At 34.6% G+C, this 18904-nt stretch overlaps 1 protein-coding gene across 4 annotated transcripts in view; it reads left to right on the forward strand.

Moving 5' to 3' along the window:
* Nucleotides 1–18904, forward strand: part of COL24A1 (collagen type XXIV alpha 1 chain) — a 402100-nt gene that overhangs the window by 58179 nt on the left and 325017 nt on the right. For all 4 annotated transcript variants that reach the window (XM_047727942.1, XM_047727945.1, XM_047727943.1 and 1 more), the window contains exons 7-8: nucleotides 6827–6880; nucleotides 10587–10640. In XM_047727942.1, the coding sequence (XP_047583898.1) occupies nucleotides 6827–6880; nucleotides 10587–10640 (108 nt within the window). The remainder of the gene's footprint in view (nucleotides 1–6826; nucleotides 6881–10586; nucleotides 10641–18904) is intronic.

The raw sequence follows: 18904 nt of genomic DNA on the forward strand, positions 1-18904 counted from the left end.
TCAACTATTATTTGGATTTGTCTGTTTCTCTGTTTAGTGTTTAGGAAAGATTTAGTCAATGTTAGGTTCATTTACTTTGCAGCTCTGTGTTGTGCATACATGTTTAAGGATTGTTGTGTCTTTTTAATGAACTGATCCTTTCTATCATTATCAAGTATCTCTCCTTATCTCTGGTGGTACCTTTACACCAGCTTTTTTATGATTATTGTTTGACTGGTATATATTTTTCTTTTCCTTTACCTTTCTATATTTAAAATATATTTCTTATAGACAATACATATTAGATTTTGCTTGTTTATTTGGTCTGATAATCTCTGATTTTAATTGGAATGTTAAGTCCATTTATATTTGTGTAATTATTGATATGATTTGGTCTCACCTACATTGTCATTTCTTTTCCATTTATCTCAGATGTTTTATGGTCTTCATTCCTCCTTTTTTGCCTTCTTTTGGGTTAATAAAATATTCCATAGTATTCCATATAATTTCTCTATTGACATTTCAGCTGTATCTCTGACTGATTGATTTTAATAGTTGCTTTAGAAATTACAATATCTATCCTTAACGCATTCTAGTTTACTAGAGTTAATATGGTAACAGTTCATTTAAAATATAAGACCCTTATGACATTATGATTATATTTATATAATCCTTTGTGTTTTATTGTCATTTATTTTACATCTATATCATTATAAACCCTAAAGTACAATGTAGTAATTTTTGTATTAAGTGATCAGTCTTTAAAGAAATTAAGAGAAGAAACAAACAAGGGAGTCATTTAATATTTCTTCATTTATTTTCATTTCCAGGGCTTTTCATTTCTTCCTATGGATGTAATTTCTAGTTGGTATCATTTCCCTTTAGCTAAAAGAAGTTCCTTCAATATTTCTTGGGGAACAATTGTGCTGGTGTTGAATTATCTTGGTTTTTATTTACCTGAAATTTGTTTTATCTATGTTCTTTGAAGTATATTTTTATAGAATATAGAAATCTTGGTTGAGAGTGTCTTTGTTCCAGTTCTTTAAAGATATTTTTGGGGCGCCTGGGTGGCTCAGTGGGTTGAACCTCTGCTTTCAGCTCAGGTCATGATCTCGGGGTCCTGGGATCGAATTCGGTGTTGGGCTCTCTGCTTGGCAGGGAGCCTGCTTCTTCCTCTCTCTCTCTGCCTGCCTCTCTGCCTACTTGTGATCTTTCTCTGTCAAATAAATAAAATCTTTAAAAAAAAATAAAGATACTTGTGGTTCTTGTCTTGTAATCTGCACTGTTTCTGATAAAAAGTTAATCATTAGTCACCTTGTTATTCCCTTTTGTGTAATGTGTCATTATTCGTAGTCTGCTCTTGAGGTATTTCTCTTTGTCTGGCTTTTAGCAGTTTGATGACAATGTACATAGGGGTGGTTTCTCTTAGATATCTCTTGTTTGGAATTCACTGAATGTCTTGGATCTGTAAGTTTTTGGTCTTTAATGAATCTGGGATATTTTTGGCTATTACTTTTTCAAGTAATCTTTCTGTCCCATTCTTTCTCTCTTTTCCTTCTGGGACTCCATGTATGTTAGACTACTTCATGTTGTCTCACAGGTCACTAGAACTTTGTTCATTTTTTCATTTTTTTCTTCTTTACTTCAGATTAGTTAATTTCTATGGATCTCTCCTTAAGTTTACTAAACTTAATTTCTGCCTTCTATAATATATTGTTAATCTCATCCAGAAAATTTTTCATTTCAGATACTATATTATCAGTTCTAGGATTCTACTGTTCTTTTTTGTGTAGTTTTCACTTGTCTGCTGATATATCTGTGTTCACTAATTATGATGATCATTTACCTTACATCTTAAATATATTTATTATAGTCAATTTAAAATCCTCTGCTGTTAATTCCAATATATGGATCCTTTTGAGGTCTGTTTGTATTGACCACTTTTCTCTTTCATGCAGGTCAGATCTTGCTTTTCTTTGTATGCCTAGAAACATTTGATTATGTACTGCGTATTATGTTTAATATGTGGAAGAACTTTAGATTCTGTTAGCTTTCTCTGAAATCCTTTGATAATGGCTGATTTTTTTTGTTCTACAATTAAATAACTTAAATTATTTATTTTAGTTAATAATTTAAACAATTATTTAAATAATTGTTTATAATAATTGCTTAAATTATTATAAATAATTGTTTGTAATAATTTATAAACAATTATTTATAACAATTATTTAAATTATTAATTAAATAACAAATAACTGGCTCATCATCTTAAACTTGTATAGGTTTTGGCAACTTTTTTAAGGGACAGATTTGTTTTAGTTTTGCTTATAGTGTTAGTGTTAGTCCAAGCATATAATGCTTGCTTCTCAAGTATAGCCCTTCCTGAATTTCAATGGAAAGGTGATTACCAAGGCATTTACCATGTCCCTTAAAGTGATGTGACTCAAATCCCAAATTATTTCCCCTGCAGCCAGCAGCTAAAATTTATATTCAATTATTTTAGCCTTCTGGTTGTTGCTTTCTGATGAACTCCAGAATCCATCTCATGCAACCACATTTAGGATGAGCCAAGAATTGAAGAGAGTCTTTATCTAGATTTTGGGGGGAAGCTGTCCTCTTTCTTTTTTCATTTCTTTTCATCTGTTCTTTTCTTTTTTCTCTAGGATTTCCCATCTCAACTTACAGTTATTCAGGTAGTCTCACACTCTGTCCTCTGACACTATTAGCCAAAACATCTACGGTTTTCTGCTTGAATTCTAGTCATTCCATGCAGACTGTGGAGGGTCCTTAGAAGAAAAGTTGTGAGGTAGTTCAGTTGGTTGAGTGACTGCCTTCAGCTCAGGTCATGATCCTGGAGTCCTGGGATCCTGGAGTCCCAGGATCAAGTCCCACATCAGGCTCCCTCCTTAGCAAGGGGTCTCCTTCTCCATCTGACCTTCCCCTTCTCATGCTCACTTGTTCTCATTCTCTCTCTCTCAAATAAGTAAATAAATAAAATCTCCAAAAGAAGAAGAAGAGGAAGAAAAGTTGTATAAATGTGTACTGTACCAAGTGCGGTTCTTTTCTTGAATCCCCTCCAGTGTGTCCTGCTTTTTGATTGTTCTCCTATACATTCAAATAATTGTTTTATGTATTTTGACCTATGGATGTATACAGACAGAGAATTTTCCAAGGACCAAATCTTTGAGAGTATCCCAGAGTTTAGTATATTAGGACGAAGAAGAGGAACTAGCAAAGGAGATGGAGAAAGAATGACAATGAGGTAGGGTAAGGACAATAGCCTGAGTAGGTTAAGTCCAAGAGAGAATGGAAGAAGTCTCTCATTAGTACAGGAGTTTTGCTCTCAAAATAGTGTAATGGAGCAGAGAAGGGAGATGTAGCTCAAAGAAAGTTGTTTTTTAAGATTGGAGGAATTACAGTGTGTTTACTTGGTGATATCAATTATCCTGGGAAGAAATAAAAATTAAAATAATATAGGGAAGACAATGGATCAGTTATGAGAGAAAATAATTGAGAGAGAATAGTGGGTTTGGTAATGAAGGCAGAGTATTTTTGGAACAGATTTATGTGGGTAGTGGATTTGGTTGAGACAAGTTGTAAATGTTAAAAACAAGATCACCCACTTAGAGTGGAGAGCAAGAGTTATGAAATAATTATCTATGAAAATGGAAAAGTGAATTGACTAAGATAATTATTAGACATATCAAAAACAAAAGAAAACAAAACCAATTAATGTAAAAAGTCATGAATTTAAAGTGAGGTTTGTCAGCATGATTATTTTCTTAGTCACATTTAGCTACTAGGGGATGGGACAGAAGAGGTGGTGAGTTTAGATTTAAGAATTTCTAGATAAGCTTGTAAGACAGAGGGAGAAAGAAAAAGTGGTGCCACTTATGTATGCAAGGAAGTGATTATAATGTCAGACCTTGGTATTTATGCTGCTTAAGGATGGAAGTTAGGCCACATGGGGATGAGACACTGAAAATATGGTGGGATCACATATTAGCAGTTGCAGTAGGTCAAATAATTGTGGCTGCTTAGAGAGTGAGCTAAAAAGATAGGAAGTATTGCTTAGAGAATGTAATGCTTCAAATTTTATGCTTCAAGTATTATGGAGGTCATATAGTTATTTGTAATGTTAAAGTGAGGAATATTCAAGTGATGTTACCTCAAGATCATGTCATTTAGTGTTTCTTTTATGCGACTCTCCTAATTTAGCTCATCCATATTTGAATTCTTAATTCCAAATTCTTTTTATTTAAATTTTGCTGTTTCATCAATGATTTATTCACAAATTGTATTCTCTGCTTTTTAAGATGGCAATAATTGTAAAATAGATTTTAATGATTGTCTCTGGTCTTGATATTTTTAATACTTACATATATATACTCTATAGAGAATTTTACCTATATCTTACAAGCTAAACTAGGCAGATATTATTATTCTTATTTCCATTTTATAGAAGAGGAATCTCAAATTCAGAGAGCTTAAATGATTTGTTCAGTGTTTTCACTCTAAGTCCCAGTGTTCTTTCCATTATATTGAATGGTCTCTAATCTGATAAATCTGTTCTAACATGTTAATGGGTCTAGTACTTAAGAAGTTTTCCTCACTAGACAGAGGGCCCTCAGAGACCCAATAATAGTCTGAAAGAACTGTGCCGAAAAATTATTTATAAAATCATCCATATATAGACTATATAGCAGAATAGTAGAATAGGTGGGACTTTGAGAATTCTTTGAGTAATAAAGAATAGGCAATTTCCTTTTCCTCTTACACTCAAAAGGATATATAGCTCCTTTAACAAAAGTCGTGTAGAAGTCCGTATTGAAAGTCAAAGTCAATTATATTTATTTTTTGATTTGAAAAGGGATTTGAAAAGCCAATCAAGTATGACTAAAAGTGTGTTGGGAGTCATAGAATTAAAACAAAATGAGGAAGAAAGCAAGAAATTTTGGGGTCTTTTTTAATGCAGAGAAATATACCCTACTTCTTTGACATTAGGTAAAATTGGTATGTTCAATAATCTCTGCTCATGCATTTTATACTAAGGAGGATCCCAACCCACGACTGGCCAAGTTAAGAGCATTCCCTTCATGAAGACTAGAATTGGTTGTAGAACAAGTTGATCAATAAACTCAAGCACATTTGTGTGGGAATAAAAGAGATTTAGCATGTATTTCTTTAAATATGTTGCCTAGATATGTAAGCCTTATGAATAAGAAAAAGCTTTCTTTAAATATGATTTTTATTGATCAATTGATTACTTTTATCCATGTTCTCAGAGTTTTTTTTCTAATGAGGATGAAATGTTAAATTAGTTGATAAGAGAAAGTAGACAGATAATAGGAAATTTGGAAAGAACCTAAAAATAAGAATTTTTAATGTGATATTTATAAGTAAAAATTTTATTATATTTAAAGTTTAAATGTAAGAATTTTATTATATTTAAAATTCTCAAGGGCTATCATTTCTTAAGTTCTTTAAAAATTCTTTGTACATATTGCCTCAAATCAGTTGGCCAGGTTTTATAATAAAAGACTGTAAATTAAAACCAATAAGTATGATTTTTATTTAATAGACATTGTGACATGAGAAAAAAAATTAAGCCCAGTTTTCCAGTACTTTTCTAAGCAACTTTAATCAAGTCATTTAACATTTCTGAACTTCATTGCTCCTCTGTCTATAAAATGTGTTTTACTAGATAAGCTGTAATATCTCTTATAAATTCTAACTATATTAACTTTTTTTCTGGAGAATGGATTGAGTTCTTAAATATTGAGATATCATTAAAGCTCTTTCTCAGGTTCCATAATTTTGTAATCAATGGCCTAAAATTGTAGGCTTAATAATAGAAGTTGTGATAGCTATGGAAAGGGAGAGGTCAACCTGGAAAACAACCTTTCCTTAAAAATTTTCTTTGATTCAAGAATATAGGCCATTTAGCCAGTGAGGATTTATTTCTAATTTGTGAAATGGGAAGACTCATAAAATGGAGAACAGGAAAGACTTTCCTTTTGGTCTTCCTTCTTCTCTTCAGTTTGAGTGGTATTTGAAAGCATCCCTGAATTTGTAGAAGAACTCATGACTATTTCTCATAGAATGAAAATAGCATTTAGAACTCTCTAGGAATGGAAATTATTACTAGTTGAGAATGGTAATGAAATCATAATTAGAATTATAGAGTCTGAATTGTGGCCTCTTAATTTTATGAGATGGGAAATAGAAAAAGAGATCCTTTGCCAGTAAGCATAGTAAGAAAGATTAATATTGTGCAAAAAAATTTTGTTGAAACCTAATGTCATATTTCTCTTGAAATGTAAAATATAAGATTCCCAAAGTAGGAAAAGTATCTATTTTTATATATATTTTGGCAATTAGAGGTATTTCTGATTTATTTTTTATTACAAAAGTAATGTATGTACGTTGCAAGATTTTGGAAAATATTTAAACTTGGAATGGTATCATAACATTTTAAGAATTATAAGCAGATTTTTTTACTAAAAGTGACTAGTTTTCCAATGCTAAAGTAGAGGTTATAACTGAATATGTCACAAAAGTGGATGTTAATGGAGCCTTTATATAGGTCCCTTAAGGAAAGATGTTTCAATGGTAGCATAACTATTAGATTTTTAAAATCATCCATGTCTGACAGTCTTCTCAGGATTTAAAATGAGACTAATAAAAATGTACAATAAAAAAGCAAATAATGCATGCCCATCTCAATTTAAAATAATTTTAATACCATATAATATATATGTCATTTTATAATGCATTCAATTGAAGAAATGTGTTATACTGTGTATAATTTATGCTTCACAAAGTGTTTTATAATTATTTTACCTAGGGCCCCAAAGGAGATCCAGGATTTTCCCCTGGTCAAGCTGTACCTGGAGAAAAGGTAATTAGTTGCCCAAGGAATAAAATCATGGTAATATATTTCATGCACTAAAAATTCATTTTTATCTTTTTAAAATGTAGATTTTACTTGATATCAGATGGAGGAGATAGAAAACTAAAGAATGTATCAGACAGAGAAGGTAGAGAACTTGAATGAAGGAAGAAATATTTGAAAAATAAATTATATCATCAGCTTAATATATTAATTAAAATATTCACATTATTTTATTGAGTGTCTACTGTGGCCTACCGTTGTGCTACCTGCCCTTTAGGGATGGGTGGGGTGAAACATTAGAGCTTATGTGACCCTAATCTCAAAAATTTGCTTTTAAAAGGCATACACACAATAATACATAAATTCTAATGCTGTTTGTGCCTTTTTTAGACTAGTTCCATGTACGTTATCCTTTCCAAGTCCTGAATAATTGAGAGAAGCACTCATTATTATCTTGTTTTCCAGTTAGGAAAACAGAATTCTTAGAATTTATTTATTTTTTTTTTTAAATTTTATTTATTATTTATTTTGACAGAGAGAGATCACAAGCAGACAGAGAGGCAGGCAGGCGGAGAGAGAGAGAGAGAGAGAGAGGGAAGCAGGCTCCCTGTCGAGCAGAGAGCCCGATGCGGGACTCGATCCCAGGTCCCTGAGATCATGACCCGAGCCGAAGGCAGCGGCCCAACCCACTGAGCCACCCAGGCGCCCCAGAATTCTTAGAATTTAAATGACTCATTGATAGTAAGTGGTTAAGTTAATGATGTATTTGTTTGACTTTTAGTCTAGTATGCATTTCACTTTATTGTAATGCGATAAAACATACACATTCACATTTAGGTAAAAAGAAACTAACATTTTGAATAAAGCTAGCAACAAAATCTTTGTTAAGACGAGGATACTGTTTTCTAGTGAGTCTGAATAAAATTGGAGTCTTTAGGAATACATCTGGGAATCTCTATTTGGACAAGTGTGATACAATTATAGGATGTTTTTCTTTGTATGGTATACATTCACAAACTTTTAGAATCCCTGAGTAATTTTGGTGGTTCCTGGGTTGAAATCTGATCTTTTTTGTTTTTTTTTTTAATATTTTTATTTATTTATTTGACAGAGAGAGATATCACAAGTAAGCAAAGAAGCAGGCAGAGAGAGAGGGGGAAGCAAGCTCCGGGCTGAGCAGAGAGCCCTATGTGGGGCTCCATCCCAGAACCCTGAGATCATGACCTGAGCTGAAGGCAGAGGCTTTAACCCACTGAGCCACCCAGGCACCACTGAAATCTGATCTTTTAATTGGCTTACAGAAACTCTTGTAAACTTAAAAAAAAAATCATCTTAATGAACTTTACAGGTATTACATCAAAAAGTAAATCCTCAAAAAATTTTTAATCTAGAATCTTGAGAATTTTATTCCTGTGATGGAACTGAGTTCACTGAATATAAATAATTTAGAAAGAGAATGGAAATTTATTAGAAATTTATTTTCATTGGTCCCTTAGTTATGGTGGGGAAAAATATCCTGTAATCTGAGAAACAAAATGCCATCTTTTAAAAATCTAAATATAGAACATTTGATTTCTTACTTAAAATTTAAAAATTAAAGCCTATTCTGTTTTGGTGACTTCTTTAAACCCCCAAATTAAGCCTTCACATTTATATCAAATGCTTGGTTTTATATTCACTTGTGACTTTCCTGTATAAGATATAGGGTGGTTTGGTATGTGTACAGTATCTGTATGAAATATAGGATGGTTCAGCATTGGAATTGAGGCTTGGAAGTATGTCAGTCTTTTTTCCCTTTTTGTTAGTCATATACTAATTATGGTTCATACTATATAGGAGTAAGGTAGTAAGATACAGGATTTAATAATATATTGCCATTGAGCTTTAAGTGAAATCCAACTCTTAAAATTGAGAGATGTATTTTTAGAATAGTAAAATTTAAAAACATTTCTTGGACATTGTATTTACATTTAAGATTAGGTTCAAACTGAGGAGGCAAGATATCAGTTATACACATACATTATGAATACAAATAAAATATGAACATCATATTGGTGAGAGTTGAGGGGTTTGGGAAACAGTTATATTTTATTTTTAATCACTTAGCCATTTTTACAATAAATATATTGTCAGTGATAACACAAAAGAAGTGCAGGGTCTAGTCCTCCAGCATGGAACATGTATTAAAGAATGTCTCTCATAGAGCATGTTTAAGTGTTAAGCCATTTTGGGATCTCAGTGGCACACAAAAATAACCACTAAATGGTGCTTTTCTTTTTTCCTTTCCTATAAGTCAAGTGAGATATTATTCTCATTTTCCTGGTGGAGGACTTTAAAAGGAAATCTAAGTGATCCACCCATGATTAGACCTAGTGGAAGGAGATAAGCCTCCAATAACCTGTTTCCTAGTGCAGCTTTCTCTCCCCCCATCAGAGTAATGAATGTAAAAAAAAAAAAAATTCTGTATAAAATGGTCATCCCATCACAAATGGAAGCCATCTTAGTAAAATGTCAAGAAGTATTAAAATGAAGTTAGTACAAATGGAAAGGTATTAGATTGTTCATCATCAGAAACATTCTTTTCTGTTCTGATTATTTAATTTGATGACATATTAAAGTACATAGTGCAGTAAACGTTAAACACAATACAGTCACTTAGGAGTTTATTTAGGATTATTACCTAAGTACCCTTTTTTCTTCCACAACATTGTTTTTTTTTCAATACACAATATATTTGTTGCAGCAGAAAGACGGAGGGGAAGGGAAGTAAAGAAAAACCACTTGCAGCAAAGTGCCTCAAGATTATCTTCCCATTCCTTTGTGGTGTTTTCTCTTTGTCAGTTTACACAGCCTCCTCTGTATTTCCCACCGTCACTTCTACCCGCCAGACACTCCTTCCCCCTCACATGAGTACACTTTCTTCCTCCTATCCTAAGATGGGCTCAGAGGCCCTCATCAAATCTGCAGGATCAGGAAGATGGACCGCCCTAATAGGTGAAGTCCCATCTGCTGGAGCCAAACACGCGTCCTCCCCCAAAATTTTCACAGCATTTACTCCCCAGAGGTGCAGCGGCCCATACCAGTGTAGCCGGAAGCGGAAGTGTCCCTTTCTCTGGTGTGCCTCGTGAGCCGAGCCCTCGCTCCCCACAACCCAGTTCCTAGTGGGAGTCCTGCTAGGAGGCAGCCAGTCCTCCGCAGCTGCCGCACGAAGTGCTTGCAGGATTTTTAGGTAAACTTTTTTTTTTTTATTTTTTTTATTTTTATAAACATATAATATATTTTTATCCCCAGGGGTACAGGTCTGTGAATCACCAGGTTTACACACTTCACAGCACTCATCATAGCACATACCCGCCCCAGTGTCCATAATCCCACCCGGTAAACTTTTTTTTTTTTAAACACAGTAAACCTTGGAACTATAGGAATTTGGGGGGGGGGGTTCATTCCTAGAGAAAAGAGCATCAGGGAAAAAGGAGCAGGAGTATGGACGCGGGGAAGTGCAGTGGCACTCAGCGTGGGAAGAGAGAAATACCAGGAGCCTCAGAAAAAGTCTCAAAAGGACTCAGAAAAGAGGTGGAACTTGAGGCGGACTGGGAAGATCAGAAATGAATGCAGTAAGGTTTTGATGTCCAAGATGAAATCCTGTAGCAAGGGAATTCTAATTTCACGTCCTTTTCATAACATTAAACTTCCGTTTGTGTTTTGTTCTTAGGGGAATCAAGGCCTTTCTGGATTAATGGGGCCCCCTGGAATGCAAGGTGATAAGGTAAGACCCCTTGCACATAGTTTTACTTTGACATAATTGGATGTCATCTGGGTCTAGAAGCTCTTAAACTGTTTAAAATCTCATTTTGAAGTTGTGCCTGGAGTCATTGTTTTAAATTACTTTTTTCAGCGAAAGAAATTAAGATGCTGTCCTCATCCATGAAAGTGGAGCCCACAAAACCCTTGAAAAACAAAACCCTTCAGTTAATGATGGGGACAAAATTCATGTGGGGAAAGAAGTTAAAGTCACTGATAGAATGTTGAAGCTTTTCTTTTCTTCTTCCTTTTCTAATATTAGGGCAGTAACCCACTTCTGAAACTCTGAAGTCACTCTTCAACTTTTATATGTGAAGTGAGATATACCTGGTTATAGGTATACCCTTTTTAAATTTACCCTAAAATAATTTACCCTAAAATATACCCTTAGTTTATTTTCTTAGGAAATAATCCTCTCTGCCATGATATACATGAGAATGTGCGACCTGAAGAGTAGGAAAGAAGTGAGAATTGGGGATGACTGGTAAAAAACAGTAGTGGTATGTATATGACTAAGCTTTTTCTGAGGTAAAAAGAAATATTAACACAATTGCTAGAATTATTTCGAAGAAAATATGTTGTGCAATTTCCTGTTTCTCCTCTATATATTCAGCTTATTTTGTTTTTCCCAAAAACTGAGTTGTTCATTTTCTACAGGGGAAAAGGAAGATCAAAAATATCTTTCAAAGTATTAAGGGCCCCAAAATATTGAGGGCAATATTTGACTTGGTATGGCTATCTAAATACAAATAATAATGAGCTGTGTTGATGTCTTAGTGTGTCATATTCCTTTCCTCTTGGGAGATTTAGGTTGAAAGTGTTATTTAGGCTCTGGTTACTTGGTTCAAATCCCATCTGCCATTTTTTTAAGTCCCATTGATTTGGGTAGGGTGCTTAATCTCTCTACCCTTCAATTGCCTCATTTGTAAAATGTGGAAATAATACTACCCGTTTCATAGGGAGGTTTTGGGAACAAGAAATGAGATAATCCATGCAATACAGTGTCAGACAAAGAGTGTCAGACAAAAAGTGTTAAACAAAGCCCTAATAACTGTTAGCCATCAGCTCTTTATCTGGTTTTAGAAATCTGACCTTGTCTGTTTTCCTTCATAACTCCTGCTGAAGCGCTGAATGTTAAAATGTTGAGAAAGATTTTGATCTCATGTTGTTTCCACTATCATTATTTTTATGGCCTTCAGATTAATCTTCATCATAGACATCAACTTCTTTGAGGTTGTTGGTTGCTCCTGTGGAGTCAGAAAACTGGAGAGTGATCATTTCTAACAAAAGTGGTCTTGATATAGATAGTTATGAATCTGTTTGATTAATGCTACTTAGTATACCCCTGACCACTAAGTATACCTCTAAAGCAACTGTTTGGATGAATAGCATCAGAGACAATCTCATGGAAATTATCTTAACTATTTTATTTGCTTTTAAATATACAGTTATTTCATCCTGAAGATTGATACTGCAGATGACAGAAAAACTAATCATTACTTTCCAAAGCTAAATGATGCCAGTGGTTCATGAAATTAGCAGTCCAGAAAAAGGAACTCTACGTAAAGGTTGAATGGTTGTTGTGTAGAAAAATATATAAAGAAGTGTCTATAGAGATAAACTGGAAAAATCTAATTTTAACCATTAAAGCAGATTATCTTAAGACTAATATATGCTTTTTGGTCTGTGTAAGTTTAGTAAAGTGAAATACAGCATTATTTTAAACAAACCGGGTTATAAATTATCTTTCACAGACTTCTTTTCCTCTTAATGATTTCTTAAACTTAAAATCTGCCTTTTTGTTGTTGTTGTTAAAATTGATTGTATAGGAACCAGTGATCAAATAGCAGCTGTAGCTCAGTTTTCTCTAGAGATAAAATTGAAAATATTTATTTGAAGATTTTATTTATTCACTTGAGATAGAGCAAGAGTAAGAGAGTGAGAATGAGAGTGAAAGAGCACAGAGGGAGAGGGAGAAGCAGACTCCTCACTGAGCAGAGAGCCCAATGTGGGGGCTCCATGCCAGGACCCCAAGATCATGACTTGAGCAGAAGGCAGCTGCTTAACTGACTGAGTCACCCAGGTGCCCTAAATTGAAAATATTTAGAAACAAAATTACTTTCTGTTAAATGAAGTATTCATGGTTTACTATGATTTGATAGTAGTTTGGAACAATGCTGAAACATTTGAAATGATTTTGTAGTTTTTCTGAGGATTTTTCCTCTTTCTAAATAGAGTGTGGCTATTAATAGAAATCATATAAAGATTTAAAAAAATAAATATTCTTGGGGAAAGGACATAAGGAGTCAATCTAAACCAAATTATTTCTCCACATAGCAGTCTTGGGATGAATTTCTATCACACTGTGTGTATGTCTTGTTTTAAAATGAATACACAGGGGGCACCTGGGTGGCTCAGTGGGTTAAGCCTCTGCCTTCGGCTCAGGTCACGGTCCCAGGGTCCTAGGATCGAGCCCCGCATCGGGCTCTCTGCTCAGCAGGGAGCCTGCTTCCCTTCCTCTCTCTCTGCCTGCCTCTCTGCCTACTTGTGATCTCTCTCTGTCAAATAAATAAATAAAAATCTTTAAAAAAAATAAATAAAATGAATACACAGAAGAAGTACATTCAAAATGAGCTTGATAGGCTCTTACTGTGGTTTTTACAGAAGGGGAAAGGGCAAGACTAATTATTAGGTAAAATGTTCAGGTAAATCATGAGCTGTTTTAAGGAATTAACTGATTTTGGCTCATGTTCTGAACTACCTAATTCATTATAGTTTACTTCTCTGCAAACAGGATCCATGCTAGGAGAGCCTAGAATAATGGCTCATGTTAGCTGTAACCTGGGGCTCCTGTTTCTTTTATCCTTGCATTTCTATCCATAGTGTTAGTGACAGGTGAATTCTGAACATCAGGACAAGAACTCAAGTTATTCATTTTGTAAGTGAGAAATCTAAGATAAGCCCAGAGAGGTTAAGAGAATTGCTCATGGTCACTCAAAATTATGGCAGGATTTAGAGAAGAAATTTACTGCTACTGAATCCTCTGAGCTTTTAACTATTCTTTACATATTATGAGAGATAAATAAGTACTTGGGTTTTGATTAATATGGAGTCTATTCCATCTTTTTATCTATTAAACTATTTTCTGAAGTATTATTACATTTATTATGCTAATATCAATAGTAGCTGTTTTATTATGTACAGTATTCCAGTTGCTCTCCTGAGCCTTGTTTCCTTGCATCTTAAAAACAACTCATTGTGGGCCACCTGGGTGGCTCAGTCGGTTTAGTGTCCGACTCTTGGTTTCAACTCAGGTCATGATCTCAGGGTCATGAGATGGAGCCCCTGCTCAGGCTCTGTGCTCAGCATGAAGTCTACTTGAGTATCTCTCTCTCTCTTTCCCTCTGCCCTTTCCCTGACTCATTTGTGCACACACATCCATGTTCTCTCTCTCTCTCTCTCAAATAACTAAAGACATAAAATCTTTAAAAAAAAAAAAAACCAAAAAAACCCCCAAAAAACCAACTTTATTGAGATAAACAGAATGTTTAGTATAAATCACTTACCCAAGGCCACAGAATTATTAATTGACTGAGTTAGGACTCAAATCCACGCCTGTTTAGCATATGACTTCTCTTACTAACTCCAAATACTGCTACCCCACTAATTAGTTTGTTAAGTTAATATTTCTTAGATGTGTATTTCAGTACTTCTCACTGTCCCAGACATGTATGCAAGAGGAAGTAAAGTCTTGTTTTTCATGAGAGCCAAGAGAACAGATATAGTTTTGGATGACAGATAATAATGACTTCATTATTCCTTTTTGCTGGAACTTTCTGGAAATACTAAAATTCTTTTAATATAAGCTGTATTCAAGCAGTCTTGAAAATGGCTGCAAAAAGTCGTGTGGAACACAGTGAGAGCTTGTGAAAACTTCTGAGGTAAATAAACAGAAGGTTGATGTTGAAAACATTCAGAAAGCACAAGTAATATTGAGAGAAATAAGGGAATAAATCAGTAGCAATTTTTTTTTCACTCTTCAGAGAGTTTATTTTGCTTCTTTCTTTTCCTTTTTTTTTTAATCTCTCTCCTCCCGACTTTTTTTTTTTTTAAACCAGTATTAACATCTTAACAAGCACTGTGTTTCCCCAGATTGACTGGTTACACTGCCTCAATTTAGCCACCTTCATGTCCTCTTATTTTCCTAGGAACTGAAGTATGTTTTTACTTCCCACTAAGTGTCTAAATTTGTGCCAAAGGCAGATAAGTTGGATCCAGAGTGCATGCTGTGCTGGAGGGAGGACAAGAATCATAATTCTGAGCTTGGACTCCAGATGGAGTTTTAAATTGTTTTTTAATATAGCCAATCATTTGCTATATTAACATTGGAATCTGCTATTTAAAATTGTAAGAGCATTAACAATGATTTCAATTGGAGCAGTTTTTCTATGATCAAGAGGATAAACCAGATGGGAGCAGTTAAGCACATCTTAGCATACAGACATACAACTCATGGCAGTTGTGAAATATAACACATTTTAATACAGATTTTTATGAATAATGTTTGGCAGTATTTTTCTGAATATCATAAATACTAACTACTATGGTTTTAGCAATAATTACAAATCAGTGTGAATTCTTAATTTTAATGAATTATTTCAATTATTTAAAAAAATTCCATTACATATGAGGTACACAGTAAATATCTTTAAGAAGTTGGAAAGGAAAAGAACAGTGAAAGTATCAAGGGGCATGCATTGGGATTTATTAGTCACTCAAAAACTATACAGCTTTTCATAATCTATTTAAAGCAAGGATAGTGCTAAGGAGCTAAAATACTGAATGTCCATGAGAACAACAATAAAAAGTCCGGATTGGCATAAATTGGGTGCCTGGAAAGAGAAATAAGGAGAGTTCTATTGTTTCTACAGAGTTATCTCTATAGATTCTTTTCTCACTTGCCCACTATCCTGGTAAAAATCTGCAAACTGCACATTATTTGGGTTTGGTTTCCAATCCAAGTGTAGTACTGAAAGTCGAATTCAAATGCTGCTGCATAAGGGCTCTGCAGGCACCACTGTGGCCATCTTCTCTGTAATCCCCCGTTCCCACTGATGGGGGGATACAGAGGGGACATGGAGAGCCAGGACTACTGGTGCGAGGTACCTACAGTAGGTGCCCTACTGAGCTCCCCAACAGGCAAGCCAGTGGTTGACAGAGTGGTGTAATTTGTGGGACTCTGGAAACTTTCCTGTGTCCAAAGATATTTTCCTCTGTCTGGCTTTTATAATTGACATTTTAACATCAAGGATAAATTCATTTGGCTAAAAGTATTTCAGTTTCCAGACATCTGAAAAAAAAATTCTGTGTCCTCAGAAAAAGCTGTTATCTGTCATGGAGCACCATTTTGAGAATTAGTTTATCATACTCTTTTTCTCCATGAGAAATAATTGAGAAGGACTGTTACTAGGGTTGATGGGGCCAGAGTAAAAACCGAGTGCTGATTAAAGGAGGTTAGTGGGTCAGTATTGTGAGGAGTTTGGGGCAAAAGTTGGCACAAGTCTGCTGTGTGCATGAGGGAAGTATGTTCCAAGAAGGAGAGGCAGGTAGAATAGAGAGGTCTGTGTGATATTCATCCTATAATTTGAATCCCCTCAAGTTCTCCATTTATGTGGGATCCTCCTATTTATTTGTTTTTTTAAAAATTTAAACTTCTTATTCTTAGGACTTAAGGAAATGTATTGCCTTCCCCCAAGAAGGGCTTACATTCTCATAGTTCTTGATTTTCATCTCATTCTGATTTCTTGCTTAGGGTTTCTTTTTTTATGGTCATCTTATCACTGTTTTTCAATTTTGCCATAGTTTCCTCTGGTTATTTTGGCCAAAACATGGTTAGTATTCCTCAAGGTATTGTTACACTGAGTCCTGTAGTGTTTGACAAGTTTCATTGGAAGGTCGGAATTACCTAACCTAATACTGTTATATTACAGAGAAATGAAATTTAATAGTGATTTCAATAGCAAAGTAACAATGGTTAAAATGTATAAATATATGTAAATATATAAAAATATAAAAATGTATGAGTGACTTAGTGACTTAGTCCTTATATGCAAAGACTATATTTTATTCACTGTGATATCTCAGCCTAGTGTCTGACATGTATTCTTAGTGACTGAACATTGCTGCTCCTAAGTTTAATTGATTGTGCCCTTCCACCCAGTCCTAGTGGTCATCTTCTTCCTTAGTGTCTGCTTTTCAAATCAATGCCCCTTCTTTCCTATCTTATTTTCCCTGGGTCCTCTTTTCAGGATTTCACCCATTTTAAGTAGGCTGAGTAGAACTAGTTAACCTGTTTACTAATCTCTAAGTGATGTTGCCTTTCACATGATTATATACAAGGTTAGCCCACCTTTCCTTAGCTTCTTGACACTAGACAGAAGCAAAAGTTCCAGGGAAATGGTCTCAAATGAAAGAGCAGTTTCCTTCTAGAGATAAAATCTGTCACTAACTCTGGAATGCTACAGTTGTTTTAGTCATATCTTTTTGCCTTGTAATTCATTCAGGAAACCTTATGTAAATAAGGTATAAGGTAACACTTTTTTAGACAGTGTACTGTCTAAAAAAGAAAGCACACTAAAGTAAATTACAAAAGTGAATTATGCCATTGCAAGGGCAAAAGTGAAGATATGAAAAGGTTATTATAGGACATAGTTGAGGGTTACCTAAACTCCAAGGGCAGGAGGTGGGAGAGTTTAGGGACCAGGGAAGGAGGCAACATCTGACCTGCATATCGAGGATGAGCAGCAGTTATCCTGATGTTACTGTCCTTAGTAGACCTGTGTATGCCATCTAACACACAGGTGTCAGTGTTAAAGAAAGGCTCACAGGCAAGAAGCAGTTCCTAGTGTCTGGTTATAAAGTGTGAAGCAGGAGGTGTCAGGAGATAAGGCTTGAGGGGTATTCAGGGGCCAACTTATAGAGGATTGTATCATGTATCACTCATATCTATTTATTTATCAGGTAACAGAGAGCTACTGGAGGGTTTTAAGAAAGGGAGTGCCAGAGGCAAATTATCTACTATCCAGTTTATTTGGCATTTTTGTGGCTTCCAGAAAGGGATGCTTCTACTTTTCTGAAACCTGAAGTCTATAGAAGGAGAGCCAAGATAGAATGGTAGGGCAACAATACTGAAGCTGTCTTTTACCATAGGGAAAACTTCCTCATACATGGGAAAAAATCCTTATCTGAGTAAGTATAAGTCTGTTCCTTCTAGTAAATACACACACACACACACACACACACACACACACACACACACACACATATATACAGGCATTCCTCACTTTGCATGGTTCCCATGTATACAGATTTCAGTTACCATGTTTAATTAAGTAACACCAGTCTCCCAGCAATGTGTTTCAAATTTCGCTTATAACAACTGTTAACTGTGATTAATTGCAAAAAGTACAAAATTTGCTATGGTCTCCTCAGCCTACAAAACAAAATAAACTACAAAAACTACATAAATAACAGATATGCATCAAGATTAACCACCAGTCACATCATTTCATTCAGTCTGCTGGTGATTGTTCACACACATCTGTTGGTTGATGCACAGACAGCAAAGCGTATAGTGTGTTGCTTCCTTGTCTCTCAGTGAGAAACCTATGTGATATTTTACACAAATAGATAATCAAAAGGTGTAGTTGACCATCAAAGATGAGAGTACAGCAAAATAAAGGAGTACTGATAACAGAGGACTTTAAAATTAGCGTTGAACAAATGGAATTATAGATGTAATAGTTGATTCTGGAACATGGCTGTTATTTGAGAGACTCTACATGATGTAGCCAGAGGAACATAGTGAAGGATAACTTTTTGACATAAATGAGGAAAGTGTTGTGATGAATATGACAGATGTCCCAGAGGTAACACCAGCAAAAAAAGCTCCACAGTAGAAGAACTTTTGGAACTATTTCATGACATTGACAGTACAAAGGATAAAATGTTCAAAGTCTATCCAGACTTGGAAAGGAGTTTGACAATTTGCCAAAGCTTACAAAATATGCTTGCTCAGTATGTTAATTTATACAAGAAGGCCAGTTCTATTCAAACTACTATTTGTAATTTTTTTAAAGAAATGATACTTTCTCAATGTTTTTAATGTTTTAAATTACACTGTACTCTAAATATTAATTTAACTTTGTTTTTCATTTCCCTACACAATTG

This window comes from Lutra lutra, chromosome 4 (assembly GCF_902655055.1).
Source record: "Lutra lutra chromosome 4, mLutLut1.2, whole genome shotgun sequence".
NCBI lineage: Eukaryota > Metazoa > Chordata > Mammalia > Carnivora > Mustelidae > Lutra > Lutra lutra.